At 42.7% G+C, this 19,100-nt stretch overlaps 1 protein-coding gene across 8 annotated transcripts in view; it reads left to right on the top strand.

The window, feature by feature from the left end:
• Nucleotides 1–19,100, top strand: part of LOC148400047 (uncharacterized) — a 78,585-nt gene that overhangs the window by 31,075 nt on the left and 28,410 nt on the right. For 5 of the 8 annotated variants that reach the window (XM_088372160.1, XM_088372161.1, XM_088372159.1 and 2 more), the window contains 3 exons: nt 4,414–4,520; nt 10,049–10,229; nt 15,428–15,561. In XM_088372160.1, the coding sequence (XP_088228286.1) occupies nt 4,414–4,520; nt 10,049–10,229; nt 15,428–15,561 (422 nt within the window). The remainder of the gene's footprint in view (nt 1–4,413; nt 4,521–10,048; nt 10,230–15,427; nt 15,562–19,100) is intronic. The other 3 variants (XM_088372163.1, XM_088372157.1, XM_088372158.1) reach the window with 2 other exon arrangements.

Genomic DNA, 19,100 nt, shown 5'->3' with positions numbered 1-19,100 from the left:
TGAACGAGCAACAACAGGCTAAACGATAGCAACAACAGGCTAAACGATAGGTATGCTAACGTGACAAACACAAACAAAGAGCTGAGAACGGGCCAGACGTAACATATAGAGTGATTAAGGACAACTATTACATGAATAACATGTTTATAAAACCATCAGTGTCACTCCAATTCATTAAATAGCAACAACAGGCTAAACGATAGGTATGCTACCGTGACAAACTCAAACAAAGAGCTGAGAACGGGCCTGACGTAACATATAGAGTGATTAAGGACAACTATTACATGAATAACAGGTTTATAAAACCATCGGTGTCACTCCAATTCATTAAATAGCAACAACAGGCTAAACGATAGGTATGCTAACGTGACAAACTCAAACAAAGAGCTGAGAACGGGCCTGACGTAACATATAGAGTGATTAAGGACAACTATTACATGAATAACGTTTATAAAACCATCGGTGTCACTCCAATTCATTAAATAGCAACAACAGGCTAAATGATAGGTATGCTAACGTGACAAACACAAACAAAGAGCTGAGAACGGGCCTGACGTAACATATAGAGTGATTAAGGACAACTATTACATGAATAACATGTTTATAAAACCATTGGTGTCACTCCAATTCATTAAATCCATCGATCGTTCTTTGTCAACAATGGGTGCGCACGGCTGAGGGCGCTTGCACTTCAAAATATTCCACAGGCTCATATAACGATAGATAAACTATATTTCAAATAACTATAATACAAGCCAATAATATTATCAAACCATCCGTTCACTTTAATTCCATTAAATCCATCGATCAAATTCCTCGTCCTTTGTCAACATCGCCGCGCGTGCGCCCTGACGTCAGCCTCGTCTTTATTCCACAGATCTACTATATAACTATATTGTAGCGTTAACAAAGTACAAGGATAGACGTGGGTTTGGTAAACGGCTCTTTATTAAACAAAACAAACTTCCTGACAGACCGGGCGTGCGTAATGGCCATGTCCGAGCCCCGCGCACCGTTCGCGGACAACCACTCGGCCGAGCGCCGGCCCCCGACTCAGTAGAGTAGGACCGGGCGTGCGTAAAAGCCATAATAGTTTTTCAAACCTTCTCTGTCACTCCAAATCCTTAATTCCTTCAAACTCTTTGTCCTCCGTGTCACTTAGAAATGATCACCGCTAATGATGCCGGTACTCCTTATGTGGGCACGTTTGTATGTAAACAACCGCCGCGCCGCGCTACTGACGTCACTTGAAATAGTAATCCATTGGTACATCACGGTTCTCCAAACTTTCTTTCTGCTGCTCGATTACTGTTTTCAGCTGCATATTTTACAACTTGAAGTTTGTAACCTGCAAAATATGAGTTTCTTTTTGGTGCCATTTTTCTTAAGCCCACCCAGTTGATGAGTCACGGCCAACGGTGAAATTTAGAGCGCCCTCATCCAGTTTCGTCTGAAAATATAATTTTTTTTGGTTGTTTTATCAAAGTCAAAGTCTGCTTTATCGTTGATTTATTTTTTTTTTTTTTTTTGTATACTAAGACACAAAGAGATTGAAATTACGTTTCCACTATCCCTTGGTATGCATACAAGCAACACAAAAAAAACCCAAGAAGGCACAAACAATGAATAAATAAGAGTGTTGAATAAATGATAAATAAACAAATAATAATAAATAATAATAATAAATATAATAGGAGCAAAAATGGAGCAACAGCAGTACATACAGCAGACAGTGGACTTGGATATGGTGCTTTAAAGTGTTAATTGCTTTATTTGATGTTTTCTCTATTTTTTATGTTTTGAATATGTTCAAGATAAAGATATAAAAGCATGTGAAGTGATCAACTATACTAAAAATAACATGGGAAGTGGTCAACTATACTTGTAAGTGATGTCTTAATGATCAAGTAAAAATTTGTGGAAAAAAAACATATATAAGTCGCTCCTGAGTATAAGTCGCCCCCCCACCCAAACTATGAAAAAAAACCGCGATTTATAGTCCGGAAATTACGGTACTACTTTCCAAGCAATGTCTTTTTCATGGACGCTCCTGCTTGTTTCAGCAAGACAATGCCAAACCCCATTCTGTACGTGTTACAACAGTGTGGCCTTATAATAAGAGTGCAGGTACTAAACTGGGCTGCCTGCAGTCCCTACCTGTCTCCCATTGAAAATTTGTGTGCATTATGAAGTATAAAATATGCCGCACTGTTGAACAGCTGCAAGCAAGCATGGCAAAGAATTCCATCTACAAAAGTTCAACAATTAGTCACCTTAGTTTCCCAAATATTCATTGACATTTTTTAAAAAAAAAGGTAACACAGTGGTAAACATGACCCTGTCTCAGCTTTTTCGGAATGTGTTACAGACATAAAATTCAAAGTTAATGATGGTTTATCACATTAAATATCTTGAGCATCCATCCATTATCCGTACCGCTTGTCTCCACGAGGGTCGCGGTCGTGCTCGAGCCGATCCCAGCAGTTTTTGGGCCCGTGGTTAGAGTACACCCTGAACTGATTGCCAGCTAATTGCGGGGCACACATATATAAACACATATCACACAATTTGGAGTGCTCAATTGGCCCACCATACATGTCTTTTAAATGTGGGAGGAAACCAGAATACCTGGGGAGAGTCTGCAAACTCCACACAGGAAGGCCAGAGCCAGACTCAAACCTCTCCAGCTCACACATGAGACCAAACACACATCTAAGCTGTGAAGTGGATGTTCTAACCAGTGCATCACTGTGCCACCTTCCTTGTAGTATATTAAGTTAAATATCGTACATATTTCATGGTGTTTTTTTTTTTTTTTTTTTTTAATTGGCATTTCCAGCTCAGGAGCGTGATAATACAAGACGTCATAGTATTTCATTCTTCATGACCACAGCATACATGACGTCACATATGTCTGCTACAGGCTAAATTTGAAAGTAAACCAGCAGTTGTAGCAGCCGTTGATGAGTAACATACATAAAGAATCGTTCAATTCTCCTTGCCCATTTAGAGGAGCTTCATTTAGAGGTGCTTTATTTAGAAGCGCTTCATTTTGAGGCGCCGACTCATCATTCCTCTCCACATCTCACACCTCTGGGTTCCAGATTGACGTTCCTCTCTCTTAACCCTCAACTACCAGTCTTCCATCCAGTGGTATTAACGTAGACTCTCCAACAGCGCCAACACTTCCGCTGAAGAAAACATGTCTGTGAATAATGGTGCCCATTACGGACGCAAAAAACACAAGCACCCCTTAATCGTCAAGCGACGAAAGTTAATTAGAGTCAACAACCCCCCAATAAAATGTCCACATGCTGCCAAAAAGTCGCAACCATCAAGCACCGATATTCTCCTTTGACAAATGTCACGTCCAAAATGCTAAAAACCATCCACAAGAAGTCCACAGGTAGAACAGTAAACATCACATAACACCAAAAATTAAAAAAACAATACAAACAGCAGAGCTCTACTCTTAAAAAGAAATTAAGTTGCACAACCACATATCTTGATTATTTATTTATTTAAATTCATTATATTGCACGTTCTGAGCAAAATGTAGATCAAACATCCCTATTTGTTTTCTGTAGCATATTTAATCAGCATATTTAATCAAACGTTTAACGGATGTAGTGCCTTGCATTCATATCTTCAAACAATTTTGTAAGGCAGGCCTGTCGCTGCATCATAAGTATCTCCTGTTCTTTTGTTTGGTGCAATTATATAAGGACAACTTACGTAATTACCTTCCTTGAACTATTTTCTTGTTTTGCTTTGAGCTGCCCCCTCTGCCTACACTGTCAGCCTGTTGTCACAAAACAGATGGGAACATGTTTTGTACATGATTGGGGAAAAAAGCCACATCACAGATCACCTATCTGAATCCTCACTTAAGTCAGTGATCCTGGTGATTATTGCCTTCTATGATGATTGATGAAAATTTCTCTGGTCTTTCTGCCATCAATGATTTTTCTTGTCGCCCAAATACTTGAAGGCAGTCACTTTTTCTTTCCACTAAACATGTGCAAGCTTGAACAGCAGATTTTCACTAAGTGTTCTTTTCACATTGTTCTTCTTTCTGAAATTCACTCCATCTTTGTCAGTGTTCTTTTCACATTGTTCTTCTTTCTGAAATTCACTCCATCTTTGTCACCATTATTTTGCCTTTTACTCCATCTACTGTTTCTTGAAACCAGTTCTAATGGCAATCTCCCTTCACCCACTACAACCACCATCTGTGATCACAATTATTTAACACTATCAGTATATTTTTGTCTTAGCGACAGTTTTATCCAAACCCTGTCTTATGCCATTTCCATCCATACCTACATCCTCAATCCAACCCAAATACCCCCTATACCTGTGGCACAAAACTGATTGAGGATGACTGGTTCTTTCCTGGCTGCTCCAATCCAGCACTGGCCACTCGGCAGCAGGAGTTGGAAGAGGAGCTGGCTCAAGCTCAGGGGCTCAGCCTACACGGGCACAAGAAGTTGGCTGTACCAGCCCAAAGAAGCATGCAGGTATGCACATACAGCATATTATTGTCCCCAACATAAATTATTTGTAACCATGAAATGTGAACATGCTTATCCTTTACCATAATCCAGTTCAGGTTTGCCATATCAATTTTGAGACATTGCCAACCGAATATGGTCGTTAAGAAAAAATCCCCACCAAATTTTTAATCACTCCTCACCTGTATTTGACTTTCTACTACATACACACATTCATGTCCAGTCATGTTTTCTCTACAAAAGTAATATTCCTTGATAGCCTCTTCTTCATTCTGTATTTCAGCAGCCTGCAAAGATTGTGATATTTCTGTTTGCACATTTTTGTTTTGCTCTCAAAGCAATAATATCTGACTACCGTAATTTCCGGAATATAACCCGCTCCTGATTACAAACCGTATCAGCTAAATTGAAAGGAAAATCTTGTTTTGGTCATATACAAGCCGCACCGGACCATAAGCCGCAGGTTTTTTAACATTTAATTACCATTTTTAAAAGAATATACACAAACAATATTATCAGAGAAGAGATGGTTCGTTGGGGACGCATACCTTGTATTAACAGAGTTTAAGATTAGGGGATGGTTGAGAATAATTGTCAATTTTCGCACAAGTCCTGAATGTTGTTAGTCACCTAAATGTGGAACAGAGGCTGAGATCTCCTTGTCAAATTCCTTGTTTGGCATGCCCAAACATGGCCAATAAACATCTTGAATCTTGAACATAACCTTTATTGACAAGAGATGAAGGAGCTCAGCAAACATACAAACATGTATAAATCTCAGCGACGACCAAAACTTAATAAACTTAATGTGCAGGAAACACTAGCAACACACAACTAATAATAAATAAAATGGGACCACTTACAGGGGTAAAGTTGGCAATGTGATATGAGCTACACCAGGGGTCTCAAAGTCCAGTCCTCGGGGGCCGCATTCCTACATGTTTTCCAAGTTTCCCTTGTTAAACACACCTGATTCAAATGATCAGTTCATCCTCACGTTCTGCAGCAGCCTGATAATTGAATCAGGTTTGTTTAAAGTCAAAGTCAAAGTCAACTTTATTGTCAATTTCGCCACATGCCAAAGACACACAAAGAAACCGAAATTTCGTTTCGTTTCGAGGGAAACTTGGAAAACATGTAGGAATGCGGCCCCCGAGGACTGGACTTTGAGACCCCTGAGCTACACGTATAGCTCCAGAGTAGACATGAGCGGGAAATAAAGAAAGAAAAGTGTGACACGACAAGATGTCATCAACAATAGCCCAGTGCCCTCTAGTGACCGGAGGAAACCTCTACAGTGTATGAGCAGCTCTAGTTCCTTCATTAAGAGCCAAATTGACTGCCTTTAACATAAATGCGGCATCATATGCATTTCTTTTGTCCTCCATAGTGAGGGTTTGTGTTTAAAAGCTTCGTTTCTTCAGTAATGTTTGTCTTGATCTCGTTCTGTCCCTTCTTTATGGCACTATTTGCCTGGCGGATAGACATGCGATCAACACACAGCTCTTCTCCCCAGTGACCGTGTGTCTGGTCACTTATCCCTCCGCCCAGCAAAGCGGTGCCGCACAACAGTGGCCCACAAACTTTTTACGAGTGTATAAGTGTATTAGTAATCACAAAAATCACAAAAAATCCATAGATACGCCGCACTGAACGACAAGCAGCAGGGTTCAAAGCTTGTGCAAAAAGTAGCGGCTTACAGACCAGGAATTACGGTATATGACATAAGTCACCATGACCTATAGGCTAGGTTCAGACTGTAAGGTCTTAATGCTCAATTCAGATTGTTGGGGATAAAATCCGGTGCGTGCATCCTGGTTTGTGTGGTCACGATACATAATAACCTCAGACTGTCTGTGGTGTGTACCAAATGTCTCCCTTAAGCGGCCTGCATGCGCAGAAGAAGAGATGCGATCATACACAACTTTGTATTTACCAAAGTAAATGCAGCGGTACCTCTACTCACGAACGCCTGTACTTACGAACTTTTTGAGATACAAACCGGAGCCTTGTGATTTTTTCATAGCTACTTACAAACCAATTTTTGACTTCCGACCCGAAGCGCCGAACAAACCCCCCTCCTTCCGCCTTGTCTCCTTTGCTTTGCCATTCCCTGTTCGTCTCGGCGTGTTAGCAGTGTAAAAACAGGTATAGTGTAAAACAGGTAAACCATATGTGCACTAAGGCTATCGATATAAAACTCGAAATCATAAAGGAGCATGGCGAAGGCATGCGTATCGTCGCGCTCATGATGGAGTACAGCCGTTGTGCCAAAGTGAAAACCCCCTGTTGCAGGAGCACACACGCATTGACTGAAAGGTGGAAGCCGTTGCTGTGTGGGAGATTCAATAAAAACATGAAGAACACACTTCACATAGCAAGGAGTAATACGTGGAAGCCAACCATGATTTATTAGTCTGACTTTTTGTCTTCTCAGGGGTATTTTTAGCAAGTGTAGAAAAATTAGAACAGGTTACTCCCTCTCCAAGCAAAGTGAGGAGGTTAAGAATAAAGTGAGATTTATTTTTGTTATAAAAGTTTGAAAAAGCAAAAATAAAACTCTTGTTTTGGTTTTCCCTACTTTACACAGAGCAATAGGGCAAATAGTGTGCCTTTTGGGATAGTCCAGCATGCATTATTTGCTTTTACATTGATTTCTATAGAAAATGTTGCTGCTACTTACAAAGTTTCTACCGTATTTTTCGGACTATAAGTCGCTTCGGAGTATAAGTCGCACCAGCCATAAAATGCCCCAAAAAGTGAAAAAAACTTATATAAGTCGCTCCGGAGTATAAGTCGCATTTTGGGGGGCAATTTATTCGACAAAATCCCACACCAAAAACAGTCATGAACGAGCAACAACAGGCTAAACGATAGCAACAACAGGCTAAACGATAGGTATGCTAACGTGACAAACACAAACAAAGAGCTGAGAACGGGCCTGACGTAACATATAGAGTGATTAAGGACAACTATCACATGAATAACATGTTTATAAAACCATCGGTGTCACTCCAATTCATTAAATCCATCGATCTTTCGATACGATAGCAACAGGCTAAACGATAGGTATGCTAACGTGACAAACACAAACGAAGAGCTGTGAACGGGCCTGACGTAACATATAGAGTGATTTAGGACAACTATTACATAAATAACATGTTTATAAAACCATCTGTGTCACTCCAATTCATTTAATCCATCGATCGTTCTATACATAGCAACAGGCTAAACGATAGGTATGCTAACGTGACAAACACGAATGAAGAGCTGAGAATGGGCCTGACGTAATATATAGAGTTATTAAAGAAAACGATTACATGAATAACACGTTTATAAAATCATCGGTGTCACTCCAATTCATTAAATCCATCGATCGTTCATTGTCAACAATGGGTGCGCGCGGCTGAGGGCGCTTGCACTTCAAAATATTCCACAGACTCATATAACGATAGATAAACTATATTTCAAATAACTATAATATAAGCAATAATATTATCAAACCATCCGTGCACTTTAAATCCATTAAATCCATCGATCAAATTCCTCGTCCTTTGTCAAAATCGCCGCGCGTGCGCTCTGACGTCAGCCTCGTCTTTATTCCACAGATCTAGTATATAACTATATTGTAGCGTTAACAAAGTACAAGGATAGACGTGGGTTTGGCAAAGGGCTCGATATTAAACAAAACAAACTTCCAAGCGTGTGGTGGTGTGGACTTCCAGACACGAGAGCTCCATGGCGTAGGACCGGGCGTGCGTTATGGCCATGTCCGAGTCCCATGCACCGTTCGCAGACAGCCACTCGGCCGAGCGCCGGCCCCTGACTCAGTAGAGTAGGACCGGGCGTGCGTAAAAGCCATAATAATTTTTCAAACCTTCTATGTCACTCCAAATCCTTAATTCCTTCAAACTCTTTGTCCTCCGTGTCACTTAGAAATGATCACCGCTACTGATGCCGATAGTCCTTACGTAGGTACGTTTGTCCTTTATGTAAACAACCGCTGCGCCGCGCGGTGCCACTGACGTCACTTGAAATAGTAATCCATTGGTACATCACGGTTCTCCAAACTTTCTTTCTGCTGCTCGATTACTGTTTTCAGCTGCATATTTTACAACTTGAAGTTTGTAACCTGCAAAATATGAGTTTCTTTTTGGTACCATTTTTCTTAAGCCCACCCAGTTGATGAGTCATGGCCAACAGTGAAATTTAGAGCGCCCTCATCCAGTTTCGTCTGAAAATCTAATTTTTTTCAGATGTGTTTTTTTGTTTTGTTTATTTGGTTGTTTTATCAAAGTCAAAGTCTGCTTTATTGTTGATTTTTTTTTTTTTTCATATACCAAGACGCACAAAGAGATTGAAATTACGTTCCCACTATCCCTCGGCGAGATAGTACACATATGCATACAAGCAACACAAAAACCCAAGAAGGCACAAACAATGAATAAATAAGAGTGTTGAATAAATGATAAATAAACAAATAATAATAAATAATAATAAATATAAGAGGAGCAAAAATGGAGCAAGTGTACATATAGCAGACAGTGGACTTGGATATGGTGCTTTAAAGTGTTAATTGCTTTATTTGATGTTTTCTCTATTTTTTATGTTTTGAATATTTTCAAGATAAAGATATAAAAGCATGTGAAGTGATCAACTATACTAAAAATAACATGGGAAGTGGTCAACTATACTTGTAAGTAAGTGATGTCTTAATGATCAAGTAAAAATTTGTGAAAAAAACATAAGTCGCTCCTGAGTATAAGTCGCCCCCCCACCCAAACTATGAAAAAAAACGCGACTTATAGTCCGGAAATTACGGTACTTAGAAACCCAATCGCGGAACCAATTCAGTTTGTAATTAGAGTTACCACTGTATGGTTCAGCGTGTAGGGGCTCAATTTTTACTATTCTGTATCTACCGAGAAGTGATTCGGGAGGAGGTAGAAATAAAATTATTTTGGGGAAATAAGGCGAGGCTTTTCATGGAGATGACGTTGCTACAAATGACGTTACTTCATTGCTGTATGTAATAAATAAATGTGTCGCTGAATTACTAACTATTACTATCACCACAAATGTCTACTTTATGATTCATGTTTCAAGTGGGAGTAAATTAAAGTCACCCCCACCTCAATGCACACTGAATATTGGGATTTAGATCACGTATAGTTTGGATACTATATGCGGCCTGGTCATTCAGACTGAGGTTGCATTGCACATTCAATCTAGGACTACATTAGAAAATGACCCAGGTTGGATTTGCAAATAATATAATTGAACCTTTCAAACTATCAGACAAGAAATCAGATACATGTTGCATATAGGTTAAAACAATCCAAAATAGCTCCCGTTTACTTCCAATATGAATCTATCCTTAGACATAAGGTATGCATTACCAACAGCTCAACCTCTATAATGATAATAATAATCTCTGCCCTGAAAATGGTTTTACTTGCCAGAGTTAAAACGGTACTGTACCACCTTGAATATAGTTTTACATCACCTCTTTAATGATTTCTTCTTACACATAGGAGGATTTTGAATTTGATGGAAATGCCTCATTCCATGACTACCACAGCACATCGGAGAGCACAACTCCAATGGAAGGAGAAAATATGGGAGGTTGGTGGCCTGAGTACAGTACACCTGACACAGGTGGGAGAACCCCTAGACAGTTTACACCAGCATGCAACTGGTTGTCCTCACATTTGGGTTGGTCTTTTGTTTTTCATTTTCATCAGAAATACCGTTTTGTGTTTTTTTTTTTTTGTCGATGTTGGTTGTTTTCATCTCTCACCATTTGTCAGGCTGTTACTTGTGTTACTAAGTAAGGTGTCAATTTGCAAAAGTTATGAATAATGTTCATTTTCTGAAAACTCCCCAATCAAATCACATTAGGACATTCAGAATGTTTTGCATTTTCATTACAACGTGCATACTGGTTGAACTGACCAGTTTGTTGGGGTTAGTATTGTGAATGCACTGACCTCAGATATAATTATGTACACAACCTGTCAAACATTGTCATAAAATCCATCCATCCATCCATCTTCTTCCGCTTAAACCAGCTCAGTGGCCTAGTAGTAGAGTGTCCGCCCTGAGACTGGAAGGTTGTGGGTTCAAACCCCGGCCGGGTCATACCAAAGACTATAAAAATGGGACCCTTTGTCTCCCTGCTTGGCACTCAGCATTAAGGGTTGGAATTGGGGGGTTAGATCACCAAATGATTCCCGAGCGCGGCACCGCTGCTGCTCACTGCTCCCCTCTCCCCCAGGGGATGGATCAAAATCACATGGGGATGGGTTAAATGCAGAGGACAAATTTCACCACACCCAGATGTGTGTGTGACGATGATCATTGGGACTTTATTTCTATCCGTGGTCAAGTCACGGGGGCAGCAGCTTTAGGAGGGACTCCCAGACTTCCCTCTCCCCAGCCACTTCATCCAGCTCATCCCGGGGGATCCCAAGCCGTTCCCAGGCCAGCTGAGAGACATAGTCTCTCCAGCGCGTCCTGGGTCGTCCCCGGGGTCTCCTACCGGTGGGACATGCCCGGAACACCTCCCCAGGGAGGCGTCCAGGAGGCATCCTGATGAGATGCCCGAGCCACCTCATCTGGCTCCTCTCAACGTGGAGGGGTAGCGACTCTACTCCGAGTCTCTCTCGGATGACCGAGCTTCTCACCCTATCTCTAAGGGAGAGCCCGGACATCCTGCGGAGAAAACTCATTTCGGCCGCTTGTATCCGGGATCTCGTTCTTTCGGTCACGACCCATTGTTCGTGACCATAGGTGAGGGTAGGAGCGTAAATCGACTGGTAAATTGAGAGCTTTGCCTTTTGGCTCAGCTCTCTCTTCACCACAATGGACCGGTACAGGGTCCGCATTACTGCCGACGCTGCACCGATCCGCCTGTCAATCTCGCGCTCCATCCTCCCCTCACTCGTGAACAAGACTCCAAGATACTTGAACTCCTCCACTTGGGGCAGGATCTCATCCCCAATCCGGAGAGGGCATTCCACCCTTTTCCGATCGAGGACCATGGACTCAGATTTGAAGGTGCTGACCCTCATCCCGACCGCTTCACACTCGGCTGCGGACCGTTCGAGCGAGAGCTGGAGATCACGGTCTGAAGAAGCCGACAGCACCACGTCATCTGCAAAAAGCAGAGACGCGATGCTGAGGTCCCCAAACCAGACCCCCTCAACGCCTCGGCTGCGCCTAGAAATTCTGTCCATAAAAATTATGAACACATGTGGACTGGTTGGGCGAACTCCCATTCACCTTCGAGGATCCTGCCGAGGGTGTAGAGCTGGTCCACTGTTCCACGGCCAGGACGAAAGTCACACTGCTCCTCCTGAATCCGAGGTTCGACCTCCCGACGGACCCTCCTCTCCAGCACCCCTGAATAGACCTTACCGGGGAGGCTGAGGAGTGTGATTCCCCTGTAATTGGAACACACCCTCCGGTCCCCCCTCTTAAAAAGGGGAACCACCACCCCAGTCTGCCAATCCAGAGGCACTGTCCCCGGTGTCCACGCAATGTTGTAGAGGCGCGTCAGCCATGACAGCCCCACAACATCTAGAGCCTTTAAGAACTCCGGGCGGATCTCATCCACCCCCGGGGCCTTGCCACCGAGGAGTTTTTTAACTACCTCAGTGACTTCGACCCCAGAGATTGGAGAATCCGCCTCAGAGTCTCCAGGCCCTGCTTCCTCAATGGAAGGCGTGTAGGTGGAATTGAGGAGGTCTTCGAAGTATTCTCCCCACTGACTCACGACGTCCCGAGTCGAGGTCAGCAGCACGCCATCCCCACTGTAAACAGTGTTGACGTTGCACTGCTTCCCCCTCCTGAGACGCCGGATGGTGGACCAGAATTTCCCCGAAGCCGTCCGGAAGTCATTCTCCATGGCCTCACCAAACTCCTCCCACGCCCGTGTTTTTGCCTCAGCAACCACCGAAGCCGCGTTCCGCTTGGCCATCGGGCACCTGTCTGCTGCCTCCGGAGTCCCGCAGGCCAAAACGGCCCGATAGGACTCCTTCTTCAGCTTGACGGCATCCCTTACCGCTGGTGGACACCAGCGGGTTCGGGGATTGCCGCCACAACAGGCACCAACGACCCTACGGCCACAGCTTCGGTCGGCCGCCTCAACAATGGAGGCGCGGAACATGGTCCACTCAGACTCAATGTCCCCCGCCTCCCCCGGGACGTGGGAAAAGCTCTGCCGGAGGTGGGAGTTGAAGCTCTTCCTGACAGGAGATTCTGCCAGACGTTCCCAACAGACCCTCACAGAGCGTTTGGGTCTGCCAGGTCGGACCGGCATCTTCCCCCACCATCAGAGCCAACCCACCACAAGGTGGTGATCAGTTGACAGCTCCGTCCCTCTCTTCACCCGAGTGTCCAGAACATGCGACCGCAAATCCGATGACACGACTACAAAGTCGATCATCGAACTGCGGCCTAGGGTGTCCTGGTGCCAAGTGCACACATGGACACCCTTATGTATTATTGAAAATCTGTGTCGAGCACAGAAGTCCAATAATAGAACACCGCTCGGGTTCAGATCGGGGGGGGGGGCGTTCCTCCCAATCACACCCTTCCAGCTCTCGCTGTCATTGCCCACGTGAGCATTGAAGTCACCCAGTAGAACGATGGAGTCCCCCGAAGGAGCGCTCTCCAGCACTTCCTCCAGGGACTCCAAGAAGGGTGGGTACTCTGAGCTGCCGTTTGGTGCATAGACACAAACAACAGTCAGGACCCATCCCCCCACCCGAAGGCGGAGGGAGGCTACCCTCTCGTTCACCGGGGTGAACCCCAATGTGCAGGCGCCCAGCCGGGGGGCAATAGTTATACCAACACCTGCTCGACGCCTCTCACCGTGGGCAACTCCAGAGTGGAAGAGAGTCCAGCCCCTCTCGAGAGGGCTTGTACCGGAACCCAAACTGTGCATGGAGGCTAGTCCGACTATATCTAGTCGGAATTTTTCTGCCTCTCACACCAGCTCGGGCTCCTTTCCAGCCAGAGAGGTGACATTCCATGTCCCAAGAGCCAGCTTCTGCAGCCGGGGATCAGACCGCCAAGGTCCCTGCCTTTGGCCCCCGCCCAGCTCACATTGCACCCGACCCCTTTGGCCCCTCCCACAGGTGGTGAGCCCATGGGAAGGGGGACCCACGTTTACTTTTCGGGCTGTGCCCGGCCGGGCCCCATGGGCGAAGGCCCAGCCACCAGACGCTCGCCTTCGAGCCCCGCCTCCAGGCCTGGCTCCAGAGGGAGGCCCCGGTGACCCGCGTCCGGGCGAGGGAAAACGAAGTCCATTTATCTTAATCATCATAAGGGGCTTCTGTAAGCCGTGCTTTGTCTGGCCCCTCACCTAGGACCCATTTGCCATGGGTGACCCTACCAGGGGCATGAAGCCCCCGACAACATGGCTCCTAGGATCATAGGGGCACGCAAACCCCTCCACCACAATAAGGTGACGACTCACGGAGGGGATTGTTATATTTTATTGGTATGTAGCAAAACCTGAAAATCACGTTTCAGGTGGACCAGGAGCCTATGCATGATGGCCAATATAAGGGTAGTATAGTCAGTTTGTATTCTTGAGCGTGAGTCTTGCTGCAGCATTTTATACAAACAAAAGTTTCAAGAATTTTGCAAATAAAGGGGATATTTGACAATGGTCTATAATGGCTAAGATTTTTGAAGTTGAGTTTTTTTTTTTTTTTTTTTTTTTAAGTACAACACAAATAGTCATGGTTGACTTAAAGTGCCAGGAGAGAAAGACAAGTTATTTATATTAAGAGTTAGGGCTAGGCGATATGGCATCAAATGTATATCACAGTATCAATTGCATCCTTTCACAGTAACAGTATATATCATGATATACAATTAAAGGTAAAACTATTCAATAATTTGCTAAATGAATCATTTCTAAAAAGGGTTAATTATAATTTTCTCTAAAGAAGCTAATGATGAAATAAATATGATCAAACAACTGTGAATTAGGATAAGATTTATTGTGCTAATGCAAAGAGCTTTCCGGTTGGCGTTTTCTAACCATGAGGAGTAGTGACTATCGCCACCGATAGTAAGGAGGGTTATTACATTTCATGCATATGCAGAAGGTACTTAATGGTCAGCAATGCTGCCTGTCTGTTGCGATGTATTTTTTGTCTTTTTTTACAATCTGACAGTCAGTACGATGCCACGGGGTAGGCTAATGCAGGATTTGTCTTTCTAGGCCTTTACCTGAGCGACTGTGGTGTCATTTTCATTTGATAAGTTGCAAAATGACATCTGAGATGGATTTAATTCATATTTCACAAACACAATATTAATTGCAATACGTTTATACGAGTGGGGTCACATAGAACATATTGAGATGATTAAAGAGCGTTTTTGAATTGACCTTCCCTTTCATAAAGCTTCAGTTATTATTTACAAACTGCATTTTGTATTTAGTTCATTTTCAGTTAATCAATCTTCAGTCATCATATAGAAACTGCTTTTTGTATTTAGTTCATTTTCTTTGTGAGATATTGGCTTGATGATCTGAAACGTTTATGCAAAGACACTCAGGTAGTCGCCAAATACTTTTCACAGCTCTGTACATGGAGACTAACTTCTAATAGTTTTACTCACTGATATGCTAATGACCTTTTCTTGTTTAAATCATCAGTCATTGACAATGTTTGCCGTATGGTCAAGCAACCCGGAAAAATAATGGTTCTTAAAAAAAAAAATCCCAAATGAATGACTACTTGATGAATGTGTGTAAACTTCAGCGTGCGCCTATACTTTATCTCTATATACCTTTTAGACTGTGTAGATATCGAGCAGACAAATTGCTGTCTGTTTTTCCTTCTAAAACTTAATAATTTTCTTTCTTCCTTATTTCTTCCTAAAAATTAAAGATGGTTTGCGGACTGTGGTGGAGGAGCTGGAGCTAGAGAGAAATCAATTACAAGAGCAGATACTGAGCCTGGAAGAGCGTTGTCAAGGTCTTGAAGATCGTCTACAGCTGCAGGCACGCTTTGAGACCTTACAGGTAAACCTCATCCCTTAACCACACGTGACTACAAATTATGATAAAGGTTTCAGGAAAGGTCAAGCTATATACCGCCATAACAGCACACATACGCTAACAAAATTCATTTACCCACTGATGTGTAAATGCTGAGTCATTTCCATGTCCCTGTCCCTGAGGACTTGGATATTGTAATAATTTCTTCTAACACAGATGTTTGACATACATGAAAATGAGCAGCCAAATTGGGTCCCTCAGGTTTGTTTGGTCTCTCATGAATGTATGCGCTGGAGAGCATCTCCGGCGGTGACTGCTAATAGTGTGCTGTGCGTGTTTAACCATGAACATTACATTATTATGTTTTGTGAACAATGTTGATTAAAAAAAAAGTCCAATATTCCATCTCGGAATCACTGGGTGACTTTCTGTAGAACATGAGAAATTAATAGGGAAAACACAAAGAGAAAGAAAGGGAAAGAGAAAGAAAAGACAGAGGTCTGGCCAGAGGACCTAATCCACATTGCTGTAAGCGACATACAAATACAGACTTCTTCAATGGTAGTATATGTACAGTATGCACTCCAGATTTACATACTGTATTGTAATAGTAGCAACTACTATCATAAAGTAACAGTCGGACTTTGAGCATAGAAGTGTACTGAAAGTGTGTGTAGGTTACACTCATGCCGATGTCAGGTGACACAAATGCCTGATAAGTGAGTGTATGAATGTAGTGAGTCGTGGCCGATTTTGAGTTGTCTTGACATGTCGTAGCCCGTGTAGTGTGAAATTAACGACGACCATGACGGCGAAAGTTTGGCATGTCAAAATTTTTATTCCTCTTGCGGCATAATGTGACATGTTCTACGACATTCTTCAATTGTTTTTTAGGCAGTGACCAATAAGACACTCAGCCGCGCACAAACAAACTAAATGGCATGAAAAGGAATGGACTGAATTTTGTAAGAAGCCCGCGACGATTGGGCGCGATCTGGTCGGTGACTGACTTAAAGTGCGACATGACGCTGCTTCAAGACACTGAACAATATTCATCTTGTAGTCTGACAGCACGACCGTTGTAAACTACAAAATAATCATGTAGTTTGAGAAAGCCATGACTTGCACATACCAATATCTTAGTTCTTTGACTCTGGCAGAGTTGCTCTCAAAAAGGAATCTGTACATTTGTTTCATGCTGATGCTGTTGCATTGGAGGACATGGTCAATTAGTTGATAAAGACACATTGTTGATTCCATCAGAGTTAACATTGTCTTGAAGAACTCTGCTGGATTTTATGGAGTCGGATGACATTATTCTGAAGGACCATATGAACAATCAATCTTGTGGTTGAGAGAAAATGGCTCTCCTTTCACATTTATTTGGTCGTCTTTAAGTGGGAAAATGCACTTAGCGTATAAAGCCTGTAAATAGACCTTACAGTAGCCAATAGTATTCTGTATGTTACAGAAAGTTTTGTACAACAAGACACAATTACCGTATTTTTCGGACTAAAAGTTGCTCGGAGTACAAGTCGCATCAGCCGTAAAATGCACCATAAAGGGGGAAAAAAAACATATATAAGTCGCACCGGAGTTTAAGTTGCATTTTGGGGAAAATTTATTTGACAAAATCCAACACCAAGAACAGACATGAACCAGCAACAACACGCGAGACGATACGGTATGCTAACGTGACATAAACACAAACGAGGAGCTGAGAACAGGCCTGACATAACATTAACAGTTATTCAAATAACTATAACATGAATAACACGTTTATCAAACCATCTGTGTCACTCCAAATCATTAAATCCATCGATCGTATTCTTCGTCCTTTCTTTAAACAACGCCGCGTGTGCGGCGCGCCGCTGACGTCGGAGTCGTCGTCGTCGTCAGTTGCAGTTCAAATTATTCCATATAACGATATAACAATATATAAACTATATATCAAATAACAATAATATAAACAACAATTTTATTGAACCATCCGTGTCACTCCAAATCATTAAATCCATCGGAATTTTTGTCTTCTGTCACTTAAAAAAAAAAACACAGATGTTGACTCCGGAACTACGTGCGCCGCTGACGTCAGACTAGCTATATCAAATAAATATAAACAACAATTTTATCGAACCATCCGTGTCACTCCAAATTATTAAATCCAATCGAATCTTTGTATTGTCACTTATAAAACAAAACAAAACAAAACCACAGCTGTTGACTCCGGAACTACGTGCGCCGCTGACGTCAGGCTAGAGATATCAAATAAATGTAATATAAACAACAATTTTAACGAACCATCCATGTCACTCCAAATCATTAAATCCATTGGAATCTTCATTCGCTGTCATTTAAAAAATTTTTAAAAAACAGCTGTTGACTCCGGAACTACGTGCGCCGCTGACGTCAGCCTCGTTGTCATCCTCGTCGTCATCCTCTTCGTCAGCCTTGTCGTCAGCCTCGTCGTCAGTTGCGGCTCCAGTTATTCCAGAGATCTACATATATAATGATATTGTAGCGTTACCAAAGTACCAGGCAAGACGTGGGTTTGGTAACCGGCACTTTATTTCACAAAACAAGAGCTCAATATATGAGCCAACACACAGTGCTATAAGCAAGCACCCTGGATCGCTCTTCCCGTCTCCCCCCCACCTGCTGCCTTCACGGCCTTGTTAGACAATCGGAAACTACTGAAGTCTAACAACATAGACGTTGCTACTCTAAATAAACGATATATCAAATAACTATAACACAAATAACAAGTTTATCGAAGCATCTGTGTCACTCCAAATCATTAACTCTCCTGACTCCGGAAGTCAGTGAATGGAACTCATTGTCAGTGAGGCTCCAATTATTCCACAGCCATAGTGGGCCCTCATGCGTTTTAAAGTGAAAATAACATGTGAAGTGATCAACGATACTAGTAAGTAATGTGTTAATGATCAAGTAAAAACTTTGTGAATAATTACACATGTAAGTCGCTCCCGAGTATAAGTCGCCCCCACCCAAACTATCTTCTCTGAAAGATGGTGGCCACTAAGAACTTGCTCAGATTAGACTGGAATCTCTGTCCTGCTTCCCTCATGGTCATACCATGTTGCATGAATCTCCTCAGTGATAATTGTTCTGGGTTTGCCCCTACCGCTTCCTCGTCTCTTCTTCCAAGTCCACCACCTCACATATGAATTCCTCTGCCTCTCTGTAGTTTTATATCCATTGTGGATCACAATTTTGCAACACAAGTGTTTCATAGTGTGAAATATGTTAACTGACTGAGAATATGTTTCAGGTTTGCAAAAAAAAAAAACCCCAGATGTTTTGCAAATCGAGTCTAAGAGTTGAACAGTGTTTAAAGTTTGGCCAAAAGAGTGTTTGATTTGAAACATTAGTTTAAGATACTCATGGTTTGGTTTAAAAAATGGGGTTTGGTGTTTTAGACCAGTGGTTCTCAAATTTTTTTCAGTGATACCCCCTTTGAAATATTGTTTCAGCCAAGTGCCCCCTGACCAGCGCAACACATTTCTGGTCGAAAAGAAAGAGGTACAGGATTGTCCCATCAG

This window comes from Syngnathus floridae, chromosome 3 (genome assembly GCF_059516105.1).
Source record: "Syngnathus floridae isolate MCC-2025c chromosome 3, RoL_Sflo_1.0, whole genome shotgun sequence".
NCBI lineage: Eukaryota > Metazoa > Chordata > Actinopteri > Syngnathiformes > Syngnathidae > Syngnathus > Syngnathus floridae.
The sequence above is the reverse complement of the archived record's forward strand: the minus strand, read 5'-3'. Positions and strand labels throughout refer to the sequence as shown.